The sequence below is a fragment of the Leguminivora glycinivorella genome, chromosome 6 (genome assembly GCF_023078275.1).
Source record: "Leguminivora glycinivorella isolate SPB_JAAS2020 chromosome 6, LegGlyc_1.1, whole genome shotgun sequence".
Taxonomy (NCBI): domain Eukaryota; kingdom Metazoa; phylum Arthropoda; class Insecta; order Lepidoptera; family Tortricidae; genus Leguminivora; species Leguminivora glycinivorella.
The window spans coordinates 8,851,157-8,872,825 of NC_062976.1; the positions used below are offsets into that span (position 1 = coordinate 8,851,157).

Consider the following 21,669-nt stretch of genomic DNA (forward strand, 5'->3'; position numbering starts at 1 on the left):
AATAAGATTTTATTTAAAGTCCCACGACATAAAAATCAACTCAGGATGTAACCTTTGGATGTAACTTCAAAATCAGATGGTAATGATGGTATGCCTGAAACGGAGTATTTAAACGTGTCACGCACGCTCTTGTTCTCTCTTCGTCCCCCACCTCGCCCTTCCCTTCTGTTCTGTCTGTCTGTTCTGTCAAGTCCGTAAACTCGGCAAAATCGAATTTTCCGTAGTAATATTTTTCAATTGATTTGTATGAAAGAAATATGCGATAATGCGTAACCCTAATTTGTAATTCTAATGGTGACGTGTACAAAAGTCATTTTTCGAGGTTGTCGTTTAAATTAAGTGTATTATGGTGTCTAACGAGATGCAGTCGTCATTGGATGATTTAGTCCAATATACACAGCTATTTAAGCCTGTAGCGACTGTTCTGCAAGGGACAGTGCTGCCTTTTCTCATATTATATCCGGTGATATTTTATTCATGGATCGTGGTGTACGGTTTCGAGGATAACGTGGAGGCAGGATTCGTGGTCGTCGCCGTCGTGGCCACGATTCAAATCCTTGTTTGTTTATGTTGCTATTGGAGTGTCCACATACAATGTTTCCTATCGTGTTCTAAGGTACGACTCCGTCAATTTGTTTTGTTGTAGTTTTAATTTATTCATGTAACCAAAATTTAGACCTGAGGTCTTTGGCTGTATGCTTATATCTTGATAGGTTAGCCTTATGTTTAACTATGTGTAATGAGCCTGCCCGTTATTTTCCAACAATGTTGGTGTCCCTATTAGATTTGCTAGTCTAGCACTTTATAACTTTAATCTTACAATTAAAATTATTAAAAATATGCTTATAAATTTGTCAAATTTTATTTACTCTTTACTATTTAATTTTATGACAAATTAGACAAATCTTAAAATGCTTACAGGCATTTATTTTCACTATGTTAATTTCATTTACAGGTAAAGGACCCCATACAAGCTGAGATTGTCAAAGTCGTACCAACTCCAAACAATGGATTTTCTGAAATTGTCAAGTTGCATCATACCAAGGTAAGTTGCAGAGGTTAATGTAGTAATCATTATCACCAGGTGTGAGGTAACTGTTCTTGTGTGAGGTGTGAGGTGGTTGTCTGTATGGTGATAATTGATTACTGCTTCAGTTTAATTGTTCATCATCATCATTAATTCAATAAATCAATTCAATCAATTCAGTTTAATTGTTATGAATGTAATTAATAATAATCATAACTGGCAGATATTTAGTATGAAGAATAGGTAAACATTTTATCAGTTTGAATTGTTGTATTATAATATGTTTCTGTAATGTATTATTTAAAATAAGCTTTAACAAGGAATTGGTATAAAATTTAATTAGAGACCAAATGTAACTAATTTATGGTAAATTATTTCTTTATCAGATTTGTCCTAATAAGAACAAAATCCATTAAGGATATCAAACAGGAATTGTTTTATGGGTTTGTTTGTAACACTTAAATTGAGGGAAAATATGAGCTGTCCAAATTCTAAGTATCTATCCGACAATCCAAAGCGGAGTTCCTCATAAAGCCCATGGCGCATAACGTCACATAGAGGCGCAATTTTGTATGAGTCAAAGGAGCATAGGAGGATAATAAGCGTGACGATGAGAGAACTTCAAAATACTTGGAAACCTAAAAGGCATGTAGTAGCAAAACACCTAAATGGACATCCCGACGCTGACAACAAAGAAAAAATTTCGCGCTCGCTTCGCTCGCGTTTAGTCTTTTCCATTTCATCAACTTTAATTCCTTTTATTTTTCGTGAAAGTTTCATGAAATTTAAGATTTTTTGGAAAGTTTCCGCAACTTGCTCATAACTACTCTGCTCTGATAGACTAGGTACCAGTGGCGGCGCGTGAAAATTTTCGTTGGTAAAGCCGGAGGGGTTTTTGGAATCTGTTTGGACTTCTACAGGTTTGGATTTCTACAGGTACTAGAGAATTTTAGGGAACCCGTTGGGAATCGAGTTGTATCGACGCTCCGCCACTGCTAGGTACTCCATTTTATTTCCTATGTTATGTACATAATAACTACTATCAGCCCCAGGGACGTATAAAAGTGGAAAAATTTTCGCGCTCGCTGCGCTCGCGATGTTTTTTTCTAGCGTAAGTTGCCCAAGGGCGCCGAAACTCAAACTATAACCAAAAGTAAATGGCAATAACTACCAACCACAGATTTCGTTAATGTTAGTTTTATAAAACCAGAAATTAAAGTTTGATAGTTAACATAAAGATAAAAAAACCGTAGGTATAAAAGTATGAACTGCCTTGCTAATTTTAATAATTCATACTTTAAAAAACAAACATTTTCCAGAAAAAAAAAACTGTGACAGACGGACAGACAGACGCACAAGTGATCCTATAAGGATTCCGTTTTTCCTTTTTGTAAAAACTAATTTTTTTCAGGTTTTTTTTTTCAACACAAAAAACCGTTTTTTTGCAACTCTAAGCAAAAGTGGTAATAGTTGAATGAATATGAGCAAATAAGTTAAGTGTTCATAATAATACTGGTTGAGTGTTGCTTTTTTACTTGTCATGCTGATAAATGTTTAAAAGCATTGTTCTACTTTAAAACATCAAGGTAATAGTGAGTATCAGAACGCTGCATTGGCATTCGTAGAAGACATGCAATACCTAGGGCTGACCCAATACAATTTTATCACGAATACCAGCAATAACATATTAGATTTGTGCTTTAGCAACCTTCCACTGTTCGTTAAGCAAAGTTTGCCTTTATCCAAATTAGATAATTATCATCCGCCACTTTGTATTGATATATTAGACTTATATATTAAACCGTTTAAAGTTAACAACGTTCCTCGTTTTAATTTCTTCAAATGTAATTACGAAAAAATTAACGAACATCTTAAAAGCATAGAATGGGAGAGCATTTTAGATACAAGTGACATAGACTTAGCAGTTCATATTTTTTACAACAAGCTTCAAGAATGTTTTTCATTATTTGTGCCTACATCATATCCAAACAACGAATCTTATCCTGTATGGTATAGCTCTGCTCTTATTAAGATATTGCGCGAAAAAACAAAACTACATCGTAGATGGAAAAGATTGGCAAACCCACGCGATTACGATGAGTTTACCTTGCTTAGAGCTAGACAGAAACGCATGCAACAGGAGTGTTTTCAACGTTTTACTCAGAATACGGAATCCTGTATAAAGAGGTCTCCTAAAGTTTTTTGGAAGTATGTTAAATCTAAGCGAGGAGGATCGCACTACCCAAATAGTTTTCAATTAGGTCATAATGAATACAACGGGGGTAAAGAAATATGTAATGCATTTAATACCTTTTTTGAAAGTGTCTTTGTCCCTGCAGTATCCTCATTTAGCTCAGAAAATAACCCTCAATTCAATCATCAGTCTACTCTTCCTGCTGTTGTTATAACAAACGAATCTGTATTTAAACTGCTAAAAGAACTGGATAAATCAAAAGGACCGGGATGTGATGGCATTCCGCCTATTTTCTTACATTCTTGTGCAGAATCACTTTCACTTCCTTTATCTATAATTTTTCGTAACTCTCTAAGGACCTGCACTTTTCCGAAGATGTGGAAAAAAGCTCATATAATTCCCATTCATAAAAAAGGCTCTAAGACTAATATTGAAAACTATCGACCCATTTCCATACTTAACACCATTGGTAAAGTTTTTGAGCTAATTATTTTCAATCATATCTATCCCCTTATAAGTCGCGGTATCTCCGATAGGCAGCACGGTTTTCTTAAAGGCCGCTCCACTGTTTCTAATTTAGCCTGCTTTACAAATCACGTTCTTAAGGAAATGGAAGGAGGTGGTCAGGTTGACGTGGTATACACGGACTTCGAAAAAGCTTTCGACCGGGTAGATCACGCCATCCTGCTCTCAAAACTTCAAATGCTCGGAATACACGGTGACTTACTTAGGTGGATTCAATCATATCTCATAAATCGTTCACAAGCTGTTGTCGTGGGTGGTTTCAGGTCTGATTTTATTGATATATCATCTGGCGTGCCTCAGGGCTCACATCTCGGTCCCCTCTTTTATAATGCGTACATTTTTGATATAGATAAATGTTTCACAAATGCTCACCATTTATTGTATGCTGATGACAAAAAAGTATACTTGCGTGTTAAATCTTTAGCAGATTGTGAGCGTTTGCAAAGTGACCTTACTAATCTTATGAGATACTATATAGAAAATAGAATTACAATCAGCATCAGTAAATGTCAATGTATTAGTTTTACACGCAAAAGGAAACCTATTATATTTTCCTATAATTTTAATGGTACGGCAGTCCAGAGAGTCGACGTAGTACGCGACTTGGGGGTACTGCTAGACGCGAAAATGACCATGAGAGACCACGTTGACCTAATAGTAAATAGATCCTATCGTAACCTTGGCTTTATAATGAGGACTTGCAAACCATTCCAGAGTTTATTAAGTTTTAAGATTGTTTATTATGCATATGTACGCTGCGTCCTAGAATACGCTTCCCCAGTTTGGTCAGTCTGCTACGCCATCCACAAAGACCGCATTGAACGAATCCAGAGGAGGTTTATTAATCATTTAAATTACAAATTTAATAATTCATTTGCCTCTTACTCTGACAGCTGCCAGGAATACAACCTTCTCACACTTGAAAATAGACGTAAATTAGCCGATATGAACTTCCTCTTTGATATAGTTCGAAACCGTCTTGATTGCCCTGAGCTATTATCTGGTATACTTTTTCGGGTTCCTAAACGTCGCACTAGGAATACCACGCTATTTCAAGTCCCACTACATTCTACTAACTACGGGGCAAATGCTGTACTATCTCGTATTCCGCATCTTTATAACCAGGAATTCGACTCAACAGATCCTTTTAACGGCACTAAAAATAAATTTAAAAATGACGTATTAAATATATTATTATTGAAAAATAACAGATAAAAAAAAAAAATGTAATTCATTATAAAGTAAAAGGTAAAAGGTATTTTGTGTTTGGGCTTGGAAAGACGATATATCTTGGTATCTTATCACTTATAATATGGAAGGGTATATAAAAAAAGTAGAACAATAGTCATTTCTTACAAGAGCTTAATCTGCGTAATATAGTGATCCTTGGGTATAAGCGTGAGTATAAGAATTATTTATAATCGCTAAATTCAAGTACCTATAAATATTATCATAGATTAAATAAAATATTATTAAGGTAGGGTAATATTTAACCTGCGTGTCGACCTCTAACTTCACTTTTCGTTGTATGTATGTATTGTTTGCATCAGTTCACTGTTTTCTGTGTGGCTTGCACATTTTCACTGTAATTTTAAATATGTAACACAATCATTATTTTTTAGTAACATATTGTGTATAATACTTTTCACTCAACGGATAACTGTTATTGGCCTAAGACTATGTAAAAATACCTATGTAAGTTATATATTTACGGCTGTTGTTGTCCTAAATACCAATAAATAAAAATAAAAAAAAACAGTTGCCCATTTCGAGCGTACAATATTCTTAAAAAAACTACTGACTATATTAGCTTACTGGCTAACTTATAATTACTACCCGGGATATTTCAGAAAAAACTCATTTAGGTCGTAGAAAACATTTTCTATCAACCAATTTTTTAACTTAAGCTTATATCTATTACCCTCCAACATCTTTATCTCAACTGGTAAGGCGTTAAAAACACGTATTGCAGTATTGTATGCGCATCTATAGTACAATGCATTATTTGATTTTGGACATACGAGATTAAATTTATACTGCTCTCTGAGATTGTCTCTGCGTGACGATTTTTTTTCTAAAATAATCATTGTTGTTCTTTATAAACAAACAAAGTTCTAAAATGTATATTCCAGTAAGTGTAAGAAAACACTTTTTTTAAATATCTCACGCAAAGATTGCTCAGTATGCATGCGATATATTGTGTATTCTCATCAAATCATGCATCAAAGTGTGTATGTTGATAATATATATACAAAGTGTGGTTAGTTACAAGTTACATTCATTAAAAAAATTAATATTATAGCACATAAAGGCTTGTGTTGTGGGTATTACAATATACATAATATACAAATACCTATATACATAGAAAACTTTCATGAGTTTCATGACTCAAGAACAAAAATATATAAATGCCCTTACCGGGATTCAAACCCAGGATGGCAGGTTTACAGTCAAGGTCACTAACCACTAGGTCAGACTGGTCTTATTGCTACATTGAATATGTTAAGTTACGTATAAGCATTATAAAGCTGGTTTTTAGGGTTCCGTAGTCAACTAGGAACCCTTATAGTTTCGCCATGTCTGTCCGTCCGTCCGTCCGTCCGTCCGTCCGTCCGCCCGTCCGTCCGTCCGCGGATAATCTCAGTAACCGTTGGCACTAGAAAGCTGAAATTTGGTACCAATATGTATATCAATCACGCTAACAAAGTGCAAAAATAAAAAATGGAAAAAAATGATTTATTAGGGTACCCCCCCTACATGTAAAGTGGGGGCTGATATTTTTTTTCTTTCCAACCCCAATGTGTGATATATTGTTGGATAGGTATTAAAAAATGAATAAGGGATTACTAAGATAGTTTTTTGATAATATTAATATTTTCGGAAATAATCGCTCCTAAAGGAAAAAAAAGTGCGTCCCCCCCCTCTAACTTTTGAACCATAAGTTTAAAAAATATGAAAAAAATCACAAAAGTAGAACTTTATAAAAACTTTCTAGGAAAATTGTTTTTAACTTGATAGGTTCAGTAGTTTTTGAGAAAAATACGGAAAACTACGGAACCCTACACTGAGCGTGGCCCGACACGCTCTTGTTATTAATTGATATGCTTTAGCTAATACATGAAGTATATTAATCAGTCAAATTAGCAATTAAGTTTGTCAGATAAACGGCTGTAGTCAGTGTCCCCACACTTGCTTTGCTTGTGAAACTTCTGTAGTTTGAATAATACAGTGAAATCCCCATAAACTTTAATATTTTTGTATGTGAAAAAGTGAGTATAATCATTATATTATAAATGCTAATTCAATAAAATGGTATACATTATCTCTAATTTCATAATCTACTATTAATTTCAGTCAACGAAGAAAGGTAGTCTCAACCCCGATGTGTGGTTCATGTTTCAAAAGAGTAAATATGTCTATGACTGGGACAAGAAGACCTTCAGCACAGTCGAGTTTCCAATCAACAAGACCCATGACCACTACCTGGAGTCCAAGGGGTATGCTGATGATGAAGCCATTGAAATGGCAGAAAAGGAATTCGGGAAAAATGAGATGATCATGGTAAATGTTTAACTCAAATATTCACTGCATCATTATTGTCATATTGTGTTTATCTGTGGGGTTACGAAAAACAATCTATGTATTTCATGATTTGATTGGCAGTGATTTGCGAAAGTAAAAGCATCTGAGATTCCACAGGGAATGCTTTTTTGCATTCTACTACTACTTATTCCAGGGTCTGCCTGACCGCTCATGGTTTCGTTATGAATTTAAAAAATCTATGGCATCAGGATAGAAAACACAATATTGCTAAAACAATGTTGATTTGCTATTATTTTTAATCTCTTGACTTGATTAAAAAAGTTTTAAATAGAGCTTATGTACATTTATTTTTATTACAGGTGGTGCCAGAATTCATGGAACTATTCAAAGAACGGGCAACAGCTCCATTCTTTGTATTCCAAGTTTTTTGCGTAGCTCTATGGTGCCTAGACAAGTACTGGTACTACTCGATTTTCACCCTCGTCATGTTGGTCATGTTTGAGTGTACACTGGTCCAACAGCAGCTTAGGAACATGTCCGAAATCAGAAAAATGGGCAACAAGCCATACAACATCAATGTTTACAGGAACAGAAGATGGCGACAGATGTTAAGTGACCAGTTGGTGCCGGGGGACATTGTCTCCATCACACGCTCCACTAACGATAACCTTGTTCCTTGTGATATAGTCCTCTTAAGGGGCTCCTGTATAGTAGATGAATCTATGTTGACTGGCGAGAGCGTCCCACAGATGAAGGAACCACTAGAAAATGAAAAGAACACACAACAGCATTTAGAGCCGGAGGGCGACGGAAAATTACATATGCTCTTTGGCGGAACCAAAATTGTTCAACATTCATCGCCAAGTAAAACATCAGGTCTGAAAGCACCTGACAATGGATGTATTGGCTATGTCATTCGGACAGGATTTAACACTTCACAGGGTAAACTTTTAAGGACTATTTTGTTTGGAGTCAAAAGAGTCACTGCCAATAATCTAGAAACGTTTGGATTTATTTTGTTCTTATTGATATTCGCGATCGCAGCCGCTGCATATGTTTGGGTGAAGGGCTGTGAAGATCCTGAACGAAATCGTTATAAGTTATTTTTGGAGTGCACTTTGATATTGACATCTGTTGTTCCTCCAGAACTACCTATAGAGCTGTCTCTAGCGGTGAACACATCTTTGCTCTCCCTATCGAAACTAGCAGTATTTTGTACAGAACCATTTAGGATACCTTTTGCTGGTAAAGTTGAAATTTGCTGTTTCGACAAAACCGGCACTTTGACCAGCGACAACTTGGTTGTAGAAGGTGTCGCTGGCATCGGCGATCATAAAGACGCCACTGTCATTCCGCTCTCTGAAGCCCCTATGGAAACAATACAAGTATTAGCATCGTGTCACTCACTCGTTCAACTAGACGACGGAATAGTAGGAGATCCATTAGAAAAGGCAACTTTGAAGGCTGCCGAATGGAACCTAACGAAAGGCGACGCTATAGTGCCAAAGAAAGGTAGATCACCCGGTCTGAAGATCGTCCACAGAAACCACTTCGCAAGTGCCCTTAAGAGGATGTCGGTGATCGCCGGTTACCAGGTGACCGAGCGTGGGTTCATAGAGACTCACTATATCAGCAGCGTCAAGGGCGCGCCAGAAACGATCAAGTCTATGCTGAAAGAGGTTCCTAGTCATTACGACCACGTTTATTTGACGTTGTCACGCAGGGGCGCCAGGGTCTTAGCCTTAGGTTATAGGAATTTAGGAAAATTAAGCTCTCAAGAAATCCGTGATCTGTCGAGGGAAGATATAGAATCCGATTTGACGTTCGCCGGATTCGTGATCATTTCGTGTCCACTGAAAGCGGATTCGAAGAAGGCTATAGCGGAGATAGTTCACGCATCACATTCCGTAGTTATGATAACTGGTGACAATCCTTTGACGGCATGTCACGTGGCTAAAGAGTTGAACTTTACGCAGAAGGAAGTTCTGATTTTGACGCAGACTAAAGAAGATTGGGGATGGAAGTCTATAGATGAGGAAGTGTTTTTGCCAGTGCAGCCGTTTAAGACGAGCAAGCAGTTGACATCTAAGTTTGACCTGTGTGTCACTGGGGAGGGTTTGAACCATTTGAATGAGAGTTACTACAAGTTCATGATAGACCTGATGCCCCACATCAAGGTGTTCGCACGTTTCGCGCCGAAGCAGAAGGAGTTTGTGGTGGTGACGCTGAAGGCCCTCGGGTATTCGACTCTGATGTGCGGCGATGGCACTAACGATGTGGGAGCGCTGAAACATGCCGATGTAAGTTTTTTGTTTTATATTTATACAAACATCCACTATGTAAATGTTATTCTAATGTTGAAACTGGAGATTGGTGTCTGTTTGAAACCGATTTTTAGTAAAAACCGAATCCTTTATAGATGTTCAAAGTCCTTTCCCCCATCGCAAAAACGACAAGTTTTACGTGTCTCTCTGTTTGTCTGTGTGTGTGTCTGTCTGTGGCATCGTAGCTCCTGAACGGAAGAACCCATTTAGATTTAGTTTTTTTTGTTTGAAAGCTGAGTTAGTCGGGAGTATTCTTAGCCATGTTTTATGAATATCGGTCCACTATGTCGGGGTTTTTTTCAAAATTTTAATTTTGTGGTTAGGTTATTGTACTTTAGAGAAACGCGTTCTGAGCCATAGTTTCGGCCAGTCCGAATGGTTCGGTACTTTTTAGGATGAAACTCAATATTCAGCCAAATTTTTTAGTCTTTTTTCAACATTAACTAGCTACATTAAATATTGCTATCTTCAGGTGGGCGTAGCGATCCTCGCCAACGCTCCCGAGCGGCTCCGCGAGCGGCCAGCGCCGGCTCCGGAGCCCGAGCCGCCGCGGCGGGCCCGCGACCCGCGCGAGGCGCGCGCGGAGGCCCGCGCCGAGGCCGCGGCGAGGCTGCGCCGAGCTATGAAGAAGTTGGAGGAGGAAGATCAACCACAGTTGGTTAGATTGGGAGATGCGAGCGTCGCTGCGCCGTTCACTAGTCGGCTCTCTAGTATTTTATGCAGTGAGTGTATACATATGTTTGATTTTGTACCATCTCGGCATTACTGTGATCCTCGTGAGTTGTGACTATAATTTGCGATGTAAAGTTAGAACAATATCATATTCAACTATCAACATTGAGTTGGGATCGTTTTTTGGCATACAAGAAAGAGATCAACATCAATCAACACAATGTGTTTCAATGTGTCACAATTTCTTTTTCAATCAACCCCTTTTGGCAAGATTGGTAGTGAAACTTGATTAGTTCATGTGTTCTGCCTACCCCTTTATGGGATACAGGCTTGATTGTATGTATGAGGAAGAGACCAATGTTTCTTATTAATGTCAAGATCCAAGAACCAAGGTCGAATATCAAAACACAAGGAATATCAATTATCATCCATGATTTACAAGAACATTATTCAATATTCATTCTATAACTTTCTTTACAGTTTGCCACATCATTAAGCAAGGTCGTTGCACACTGGTGACGACCCTCCAAATGTTCAAGATCCTCGCCCTCAACGCGCTAATATTGGCATACAGCCAATCGGTGTTATACTTGGACGGCATCAAGTTTAGCGACACACAGGCGACGCTGCAAAGCTTGCTGTTGGCGTCCTGCTTCTTGTTCATATCGCGGTCTAAGGTAAGATGAAGATGTGTACTCACTGGGTAATATTACGCAAAACTCTGTGTATAGGGCGCTACCATCACAAACGAGATCCTTCCGCGAAACAACTACAGTCTCAATTTCGTTAATGGGCATTTTCAGAATTTAGACACCCCAATTAACACCCCAATTAGCGTAACAAAAATTAACTCACTGTCAGTTTTGTGACGACTATTAAGCATAAATTCTGTCTAAAAATTTACTTTGTTCACATTCTGAATATAGATTATCGCTTACAGTTTATATTTTTATAGAAATTTCATGCTTAATTATCGTCACAAAACTGACAGTGAGTTAATTCTTGTTAACAACTTACGCTAATTGGGGTGTCCCAAATTCTGAAAATGCCCTAATACGTGCCTCTCATCTTATCACTTTTCATACTCTGGGACTCGGTCAATCTGTGTAAGAATGTCCTAAAATATTTAACGAAGCTCTTGCGTGTAAATTAGTCTAACTCCAAAAACCCTAAATGTTATTTGCCTGCAACAGTATCCGATAATAATTTGGAGGCACTCTGAAAGAGTTAGTAGGTAGTTCTCCAGCCCCACATTGTAGCAGAGCTAGTTTGAAGAATCATAACGATAATATACCTACTCCCTTATTCATAAACGTACTCTAAAGTTATCAAGCCGATAAAGTTCGTTTGTCCCTTTCCGACGTATTGGTGTGATAGAAAAGGACAATAGTTATTTGTTATACAAGGGGGCAAAGTTGTATTTTAACATCGAGTATGTAATTGAAAAACGAGCAAGTGAAAGCATTCTATAGTTGAACCACGAGCGAAGCGAGTGGTTCGAGAATAGAATCCTGAACTAGCGAGTTTCTTAACACACGAGAAGTAAAATACATTTTCCCCTCATTAGCTCGGAAACACGTGTTTTGTCCTTTAATACCAGCGGGTAAAAACGCATTTTATCCACTAGTGGGTAAAGTAATTTGACCTTGAATAAAGTCAAATTAACTGCTTTAAAACTGATAAAAGTAGGTGAATCTAGTAATAAAGATGATTTACCACCTGTGGAACTACTGGAAGCAGTGATAAACGCATTTTTTGCGTTGTAGTTTCCTCGCTATGGTGAGGGGAAAAGTTTTGTGTTACACTCGGGTGCAAATGTATTTTACTTCTCGTGTGTTAAAAAACTCGCAAGTTCAGGATTCTATTCTCGCTTCGCTCGTGGTTCAACTATAGAATCCTTTCACTTGCTCGTTTTTCAATTTCACACTCGGCGTTAAAATACAACTTTGCCCCCTTGTATAACAAATATTGCACCCGAGTGTAACACAAAACTTTTCCCCTCACTATAGCGAGGAAACTACGATTCCGGTTCGTTTCAACCAAAAATCATAATGCCCTTTTACATATTTGACTAAATCTCAAATTGTCTTAGTTCCATAATGCCTTAATTCCCAAATTGACTTATTTTCATTGCAATAAAATGTCATAATACCATGTACACATTACACCTAATATCCAAATTGTATAGTTGGTAAAATAAACAATTACTACAAATACCGAACTATTATTTAGACTGAAAGTCAAAATATATTAGTTTCATAATCACCAAAATTCAATTTGGTGAACGTTCCAAATGGCACTGTCTCATAATACCTAAAATAAAACCGCCTTCAAAAAAAGCGTGTTACAAAATACGGAGAAACTAAAAAGCCAAAAATAATAAACCTTCGAATTCAGATTTCCTATCGGATTGAAATAATCTAAACATCCAAATTATAAACAAGTCAATTATTTTTGTAGTCGGTACCAGACCTGTTCGTCGCCTTGCTATTTCCTGTTTGCCCCACCCAACCATACGCAGGCTGGCCCCGACTCCAAAAATAATTGATTTGTTTATAATTTGGATGTTTAGATTATTGCAATCCGATAGGAAATCTGAATTCGAAGGTTTATTATTTTTGGCTTTTTAGTTTCTCCGTATTTTGTAACACGCTTTTTTTGAAGGCGGTTTTATTTTTTGTTAAAAAGTTAATTTATTTGTTGATTTTTAGAGGTTCCTAGTGATATTATATGTATCAGTCCGAATATATGTACAGTAGTGAAAGAATTATCCTTTAACTCCTAACCATTGAGGAGTTGACCTTCCATCATCAGCTCAGCCACATAAAATTATTACCATCAGGCGTAAATACTGGTGTACCTTTGAAAAATACACTAAAAAAAACATTACATGTGCCTATAACATTTGAAGAGTTCCCTCGATTTCTCCAAGATCCCATCATCAGACCCCGACTTGGTGCCAATGGGACCATCTCGGGGTTATACCCGTTCGATCAAAAAAAAAATTTGAAAATCGGTCCACGATTCTCGGAGATATCGAGTAACATACATACAAAAAAAAAATAAAAAAAAAATTCAGTCGAATTGAGAACCTCCTCCTTTTTTGAAGTCGGTTAAAAATAAAGAAAATAAATTTTGTGGTAATAGACTAAGAGCCCAGACTATTCTCAAGGATGAAACTTTGGGATAATGTAGAGTTCGTATACGACGTTAAATGTCTGCATATTTTCTAGTTCGGCCCGACGGCCATTTTTTTGCTATCAAGTGCTGAAAGTGAAAAAAACCGGCCAAGAGCGTGTCGGGCCACGCTCAGTGTAGGGTTCCGTAGTTTATGTTTTTTTTTTTCTAAAACTATAAAACCTAATATCAAGTTCAAAATAATTTTCCTTGAAAGTTTTTATAAAGTTCTAGTTTCCAGATTTTTAAAACTTATGGTTCAAAAGTTAGAGGGGGGGGGACGCATTTTTTTTTGCTTCCGAATCGATTATTTCCGAAATTATTAACATTATCAAAAAATGATCTTTGTAAACACCTATTGATTTTTAAATACCTATCCAACAATGTATCACACGTTAGGGTTGAAAGTAAAAAAATATTACCCCCCAATTTACATATACGGGAGGTACCCTAATAAAAAAAAATCCACTTTTTATTTGTGCACTTTGTCGGCGTGATTGATATACATCCGTGTACCAAATTTCAGCTTTCTAGTGCTAACGGTTACTGAGATTAACCGCGGACGGACAAACGGACAGACAGAGCGAAACTATAGGGGTTCCTTGTTTACTACGGAACCCTAAAAAGTGCTAACTAAATATTAAATTTTCAAGGCTGATTTTTATGTATGTGTTAGAGCACGTTGTTAGAAATTGGTTATCGTCCTCTTAGTCCATAAGGTATAAAATAAAATGAATTTTTGGAAGTCAAAGTTGTACTTTGTACCTAATTTACATACCTTACCACAAAACTTTACAAGCGTAAAGTGGAACAACTACTGTTTTATTTTTGAGTGCAATTAAAAAAGAAAAAATGGTTAAAAATGTTCATTGAGATAAATAAATAAACTTACACGAATTTAATCTTACATTAATAGTTTCATTCGTTTACTTCTTTAATAACATAACAACACTTCTTTCCTAAAATAGACTAGGCACCGTAGAATACTGTCGTTTGCATATTTATTAGACCGCAGTTTGACTTCTGATTCTTGTAGGAGGACCTAAGCATTCAAAATCATGTTTTCAAGCTGAAGAAGTCAAATTACGGTTTTATAATTATGCAAACGACACTGTTTATGGTTCCGGCTCTACGAAAAAACCCTATGAATACAGCCCTTGATAAATTATACCGTCAAATAAATTGCTGCTGTTTAATATTTAATGAAAACGTTGTCTTATTGCACACATATTTTTCAAGAACTCTACTGGAGTTATAAGTCCGTCGTTTAAATCTTTTAACTGGAGGCTATATTGATTGTCATAAAAAATATCTTTTCGTTTTCTACTCATGGCAGAGAACAGCGAATTAATTATTCTTGTATTTTGATACCTTGCTTCTACTCTCAACCTGTATACAAACCGAATCAAAGTTGGTTTGAAAGGCATACGGACGTTAAGGCGATTATGCCAACCTTCAATCGGGTTATTCGTCCGGTGTTTGTCTTCAGCACAACTCAACATTGATGGCCCTAACCTTATCCACTGTCTTTGGATGTAGCCAATAAAATTTTCCATTTCAATGGTTCCTGGTGCGATGTCAATTATGTTGAGCCAGCAATTGTTTATCTCTGTTTGTGGCAGTAGAGACAAATTCGCACACATCTCAATAATCTCGCGGCTTTCTGCTGTTGAGTTAGCCTTCAAAGCTCTGGCCATTTTCCTTACAGCACGAGAGTAATGGAAGTAACAGCCCGTTAAACTGACATCCGGAAAAACAGTCTTGCATGCATTTATTACAGCCACTTCGAAATCACATTTAAAATTTCTGATTTCCATGTTCAAATCATCTCGTAATAGTGTAAATAGTCGACAGTAAGTTTCTTGCGTCTTATTAGGAAGCAGAGCGAAAATAATTGGCACCACATTAATTGACCTTCCATTTGTAATAAGATCAACATGTATGGAGAATAGCTGTTTAAAAGGTTTAGGTTTCCTTTTGAAGGTACCATCTCCAAAGTATAGATGGTTACCATCGGCATTGTTTATATACTCTCTGCCGGTAGGCGTTGCAAAGATTAATATTTTCTCTTCTGTCCCGTTTTCGATTACTAAGAAATCTTTTCTAAGCATTTCAGGAATTTTAACATCGCGTAAATTAAGAAATTCAGTTTTCTGCTGTCCTAAGAATCTTTTCCTCGCTCTGTATAAAGCACTCCTTTTTTCTTCGTAAGAACACATAACAAAACTCTCATCAGCCTCCATAATTTCCGTCACAGCTTCTTCAAATATTTGTTTTACAGGGGACATGCGTTCACACACAGCTTTTTTACACGAATCCATCACAACATCCCTAATGTTATCACTATAGTGCGAATCGCAAATATGTGAACTTTCGCGGAGCACTGCGTCCTTATGCGAATTCAATGTGACCGATGCATTGCATTCTGGGCGATTGATGCATCGCCACATAGTAGTCTTATTTTTATTGGTATAACCGAAATTATACTTGTGCCCATCGTACACAAGAGCTGGATGACCTTTTTGATTATTTATAAAAATCAAATCTATATTGTTATCCATTGTGAAATAGCTCGATATTGTAACAATGTTCAGACGAAAGGAATTTATTGCATTTGTCACTATTTATCTTTCTAAAGCACGTCATTTTCAAGTGGCCAGTGACAACATCAGTACTTGTACCTCCAAGCAGTCTTTATACTTACCTACTTAATGCATTCTCGAATGTACAGAATAATAATAATAACAAGACGAAAATTGGGATGTCGTTGATAATTAGTTTAATTTACTCATTGCTTTAAAACTGATAATTTTAACATAATTTTAAATACTCGTATTTTAGACATTTCGTCAATGTGACGTTTTTGTATCAAGTTAATTTGAATTTTAGACATTTTGGGAAATGGTATAATTGAAAATTCATCAAAACATGATCAAGTCAAGTTTTAGACATTTTGGGAAATGGTAGGAAAGAACATTTATCAAAACGCGATAGAGTCTTAATGAATTATAGTCATATTAAAAATACGGTAATATGAGAAGTAGGCTTAAGTCATTTCGAACTTTAGACATTATGAGAATAATCTGTTTTGACATTCTGGTATTCTAGGTACACGTTATTATGATATTTGGCTGGAACGAACCGGAATCCTTTTATCAATTTTAAATCAGTTAATTTGACTTTTTTTTTTTTTTTTTAATACTACGTCGGTGGCAAACAAGTATACGGCCCGCCTGATGTAAAGCGGTCACCGTAACCTATGGACGCCTGCAACTCAAACAGTGTCACATGCGCGTTGCCACCCCATTAGAAACTTGTACATTCCCTTTTGCTGTGTTAAGTACACAGCAAAAAGGAGTGTACAAGTTCCAAGGAGGGTTCGGGTTGCCGACGACTCAAAGGACAATAAACGGAACAAGTTAGTTCCGTAAGTCCTCCCGTCATCAGCACACCGCACCCTCGTTGAGCTCTGGCAGCCTTACTCACCGACAGGAACACAACACTATGAGTAGGGTCTAGTGCTATTTGGCTGCGGTCTTCTGTAAGGCGGAGGTACTACCCCAGTTGGGCTCTGCTCTAGATTCGAGCGAGACGATATCCGCTGTGCTGTGCCCTACCACACAAAGCGGAATATCATTCGCTATGCCCTACCTCCTATTCGCTATGCCCTACCTCCTATTGACCTCCTGACTTTATTCAAGGTCAAATTACTTTACCCACTAGTGGATAAAATGCGTTTTTACCCGCTGGTATTAAAGGACAAAACACGTGTTTCCGAGCTAGTGAGGGGAAAACGAACTTTATCGGCTTGATAACTTTAGAGTACGTTTATGAATAAGGGGGCTAGTGTTTTCTTTTTTACAATTACATTTTATAGAAAAAAAATCTAGAATTTATCACAATAATACTTAAAATTAATTTCTCTTCCAGCCTCTAAAGCAGCTGTCGAAACAACGTCCGCTGCCGAACATCTTTAACGTGTACACTATAATGACGGTGCTCACACAATTCGCGGTGCATTTCCTCTGTCTGGTTTACTTAGTCCGTGAAGCCACAGAGCGGTCGCCTGGCAGGTGAGATAAAACACAGAATTTAAACATCTTAGTAACTCAAGCAATTTCAAATTAATTTGTTAGTTATAATCAGGATTATCAACACTGGGCTATACGCGGTCATTTTTACCTTTTCTTGTAGTCTCAATGATGTCAATACGTCAATAAAGATGAAAATATTGTTCGGAACCCGTCATCTATCTTCCCAATACACCGTTTTCTTATTGTTTTGCATCTATATTTCCATCTTGGTTACCCCCCTAGTTCTGTAACGGGCAAGTATTTCTCTCTATCTAAAAATATATTAGTCAAGCTGGCTATACCAAAATTACATTTCACCTCGTCGCCAAACTATCCGATTTTACCTCGTCGCCAATTTAATGTTTTCTACCCACAGAGACACGAAGCCGAAGCTAGATATGGACTTAGCGGAAGACGAAGAACGCGAATTCGCGCCCGATCTGCTTAACAGCACCGTGTATATTATATCTATGGCGCTGCAGATATCCACATTTGCGATCAACTACAGGGTCAGTATTTTCTACAAGAATTTACTTGTTCTTCGCTATGTTGCGAATTTTCAGTAGTTCTAACGTATTTTACTAGTTGTCATGTGCAGTAAACGGCCATAAAGAATGCACATCGGTTTTTCGTCTTCGCAGAGCGTCTTGCTTATGTGACGTTAATTGTCTCTTTCCAAAGACCATGTGCATTCTTTATGGCCGTTTAATGTATATGTTGAATCGACCCACCAAGCTAAACAGTCGTTTAGCCTTCCATTACTGTACGGGGTAGTTTCATAGTTTAGTGTTGAGTAACATTCATCAGTAGTTGATACAATTCGGTGGCTGTATCATGTAGCACAATTTGCTCATTGCATGATATATGATAACTAAAATTTAATTCTATTATGGTACTTTAATTAATTTATGGCTGTTTTTCACAGGGCGAGCCATTCATGGAAGGTCTCCGAGACAACAAGCCCCTACTATACAGCATTGTGATATCCGGCGGCGCTGTGTTAGCACTGGCAGCAGGAATACTGCCAGACCTTTCTAGCATGTTCGAGATCGTCTACTTCCCGCCTGATGTAAGTAATAATATCACACAAGTTCGTTAGGATATCGCTAGATCTTTCTTGTATATTCGAACAGTCTTCTACCTTAATACTATTAACAGGCTCTTGTATTTGTAAGTACAGAAGACTAGCTGAAGATATTAGGCAGGTTTGTTTAAAGGCGGCAGCGCCACCTTACGTTACAGAGGGACTCTGTAAACCAAGTGCAACTTGTATGGCAACTGCAACATCTGCATTTGATTTAATTACTCACCTTTTTAGATCTTGCTAAAGCACGTATGATAGTCTACAGTAATATTAAAAAAAAAACTGGTTGTCTATAAAGTCGGACGGTAGTTTGACGTGACAACGTCATGCCTCTCTCTCGTTCGTGCCGCGCTCTCGCTTGCGGAACGGGACAATGAGCGTAACGGGAAAATGACGTCATCTTTTTCGTGCATTCAGCCCGTAGTATCGAGTTATTAGACGTTGTCACGTCAAAAAAAACACGGGCTACCTAGTTTTAGTGTCACGCGGACCGACCGTGCGGAGCGATCCACACCGGACTAATATGTATTGAATTCAGGGAGCATTTTACAGTAACGGCCCAGCCACGACATTGGTCTAAGCGCGACAGCGGTGAGCGGCAGCCATACGTGCGAATGAAAAGTCCCATCGCTGTGTCTCGCTCCAAGGTATGGCCGCCGCTCACCGCGCTTAGGCCGATAGTACACTATCATATGTTTATCATATGTTTATATGATCATAGGCAACATGCCGTCCTTTTTCTTCACGGTGGAGAAAAAGGGGAGCATACAGACCTATGATCATATTTCTATGATAAACATATGGTAGTGGAGTATCGGCCTTAGACCAATGTCGTGGCTGAGCCGTAAAGCAGACGGGTCCCCGCGGACGATAAACGATAACAACAAGCTTTATTTGACGTTCATATGCGCATTGTAATATGCCTACTTGAAAAACAAATATTTCATTTTCAACTTCATACAGATTGGCGGTGCAAATCGCTCCACGCTTACGATCCGCTTGACACTAAAACCAGCCTTAACATTGACTCATTTGTTCCAGTACCGGCTCATCCTAGTACAAGTTCTAATAGCCGACATGGTGTTGGCCTACCTAGTCGACCGCGCCTGCCTTTGGCTATTCGGCGAAGGCCGGTCACTCGCCACATAGCGTACGCTCTCAAACTGTGCGCTCGCGTATTGTATTACCTAAGGTACATTTATTTTTAAACTTATCGGAATGAGAATCGACCACTGTAAGGGTAAAGGTCTCCCCAAACCTGTTCGCCGACTAAAAAAAAGATCGTTAGTCCGATTAGCGACGGCGACGCGTAACGGCTCAGCCAGTGAGCGGCGGCCATACATTGGAGCGAGACACAGCGATGGGACTTTTCATTCGCACGTATGGATGCCGCTCGCCGCTAGCGCGCTTAGACCAATGTCGTGGCTGGGCCGTAAGCGTCAACATACTAGCAAGCGATTTTTGGTCGGCTAGAGCCGGCCCGATTCCGCGTCGATTGGTTTGGGGAAAACCTAAGTGTGTCATACAAAGAAGTGTGTCTGGCCCTTACATTCGGCCTATTTAAACAATCAGTCTATATTGAAGAGTTCATACGTTTACCACTAATCGTAAGTAGCAAAAGTAGGTATGAACTCGCAAATACACATATGGCAACGAGTAAAAAGTCCAGACACACGTACAGTCAGCTGCAGAGAAAAGGAGACCGCCTGCCATACAAATTTGTATGCAAGGGGGGTCTACTTTTCTCTGCAGCTGACTGTATCACCGTATAGCACACATACCCGTATTGACTTTATTTAAATGTAGTAAAAAATGACCAGTGGCAGGGGTTGTGCAATGTGCATAAATGGGTTATTTCAACCCTTAGCTAATTTTTCCGAGGTGAAAGGGAACAGTGGTTCTGTAAAAGTTGGATACAGTGGCTCACCCTAATTCTGACACGAGGCTATGTCCCTTACAGTATAAACATTAAGATAATTTATACATATACAGTTATAAATGTATCATGTTTTGTATGTAATGCCCAAAAGTTTTAAAACATTTTTCTATCACTTTACCTTTACCAATTTTACTCCATCAGGGCAAGCATGGTCGCACGATAAATGAGAAAACATCAGGCCGTCCCTATCGCACTGCTTGTAAGTGCGATAGGGACGGCCAGATATTTTATCATTTATCGCGCGACCATACTTGCCTGCCAGAAAATCTTTTTGACTGTGGATAGGACTTATCTTTCTGATGCCTTTTGTAACGCTATTCCCGCCTTGTTCTCATTTTCCAGTATAAATTAGCAATCATATGCAGAAAAAGTTCCATTTAACAATTTAAGTACCTATAAAGTCAACCAATTACAAGAGTAGTTTATTTTCTTTCCGATACGGTTATAATTTGTATGGAAATTCGTATCAGACTCCGAGGGTTGATCTCTTGTCGAGACGATACGACGCTCAAATATATTATTGCATTTACTTGTAAGTATGCCGAGTAGGTTTCGCACAAATAGTCGCGCCTTTCAATCACACGAAAAATATTAAAAACTACTAAGAGGGTCACACTATTCTTAGATTTCTTAGTTGTTTTAAGACATGAGGTTTTTAACCCTTTTTTGGATTGATCGAAGGTTGTTTATTGGGTAATAGTTGCGCTATGTTGATGTCTTTGGGAGCCAAAGTGTTAAGGGATTCCAAATATTATGATCATGGTCGTTTTACCTTGGTTGGTATGAATTTTAAATATGATAGAACAATTGACTATTCGCTGTGAGTCAACACTAGATATGTTTAAATGTCTAATAGGTATTTCAGTGAGTTTTTGTTGTGGACAAATACCAAAAGAACTTCATTTCTCTTGCATTTATGCAAGTAAATAGATAATATGTAGTTGTGGTGATACAGTCTAGCGACTATTTGTGCCGAGTCCGAATTAATGAATGTGTCAGTGGTATTCTATTTATGTACTAAATGTGTAGTAAATTATTAAAACAATGTCTATTTTGGGCCAGAGGCATGTAAGAAAATAAAGTTTTCTGACAAACACTTAATTTTATTTAT

The 21,669-nt window shown here is 37.8% G+C and overlaps 1 protein-coding gene across 1 annotated transcript; it reads left to right on the forward strand.

Annotated features, from left to right (window-relative positions):
• Window positions 1–163: 163 nt before the first annotated feature.
• On the forward strand, window positions 164–21,652 carry LOC125227080 (endoplasmic reticulum transmembrane helix translocase). The gene is made up of 10 exons (XM_048131273.1): window positions 164–616; window positions 956–1,045; window positions 7,101–7,307; window positions 7,649–9,589; window positions 10,086–10,335; window positions 10,766–10,962; window positions 17,393–17,535; window positions 17,912–18,044; window positions 18,461–18,604; window positions 19,661–21,652. Exons 1-10 carry the CDS (start codon window positions 347–349, stop codon window positions 19,766–19,768), a joined length of 3,483 nt encoding a protein of 1,160 aa, XP_047987230.1. The 5' UTR covers window positions 164–346; the 3' UTR covers window positions 19,769–21,652.
• The last annotated feature ends 17 nt before the right edge of the window (window positions 21,653–21,669 follow it).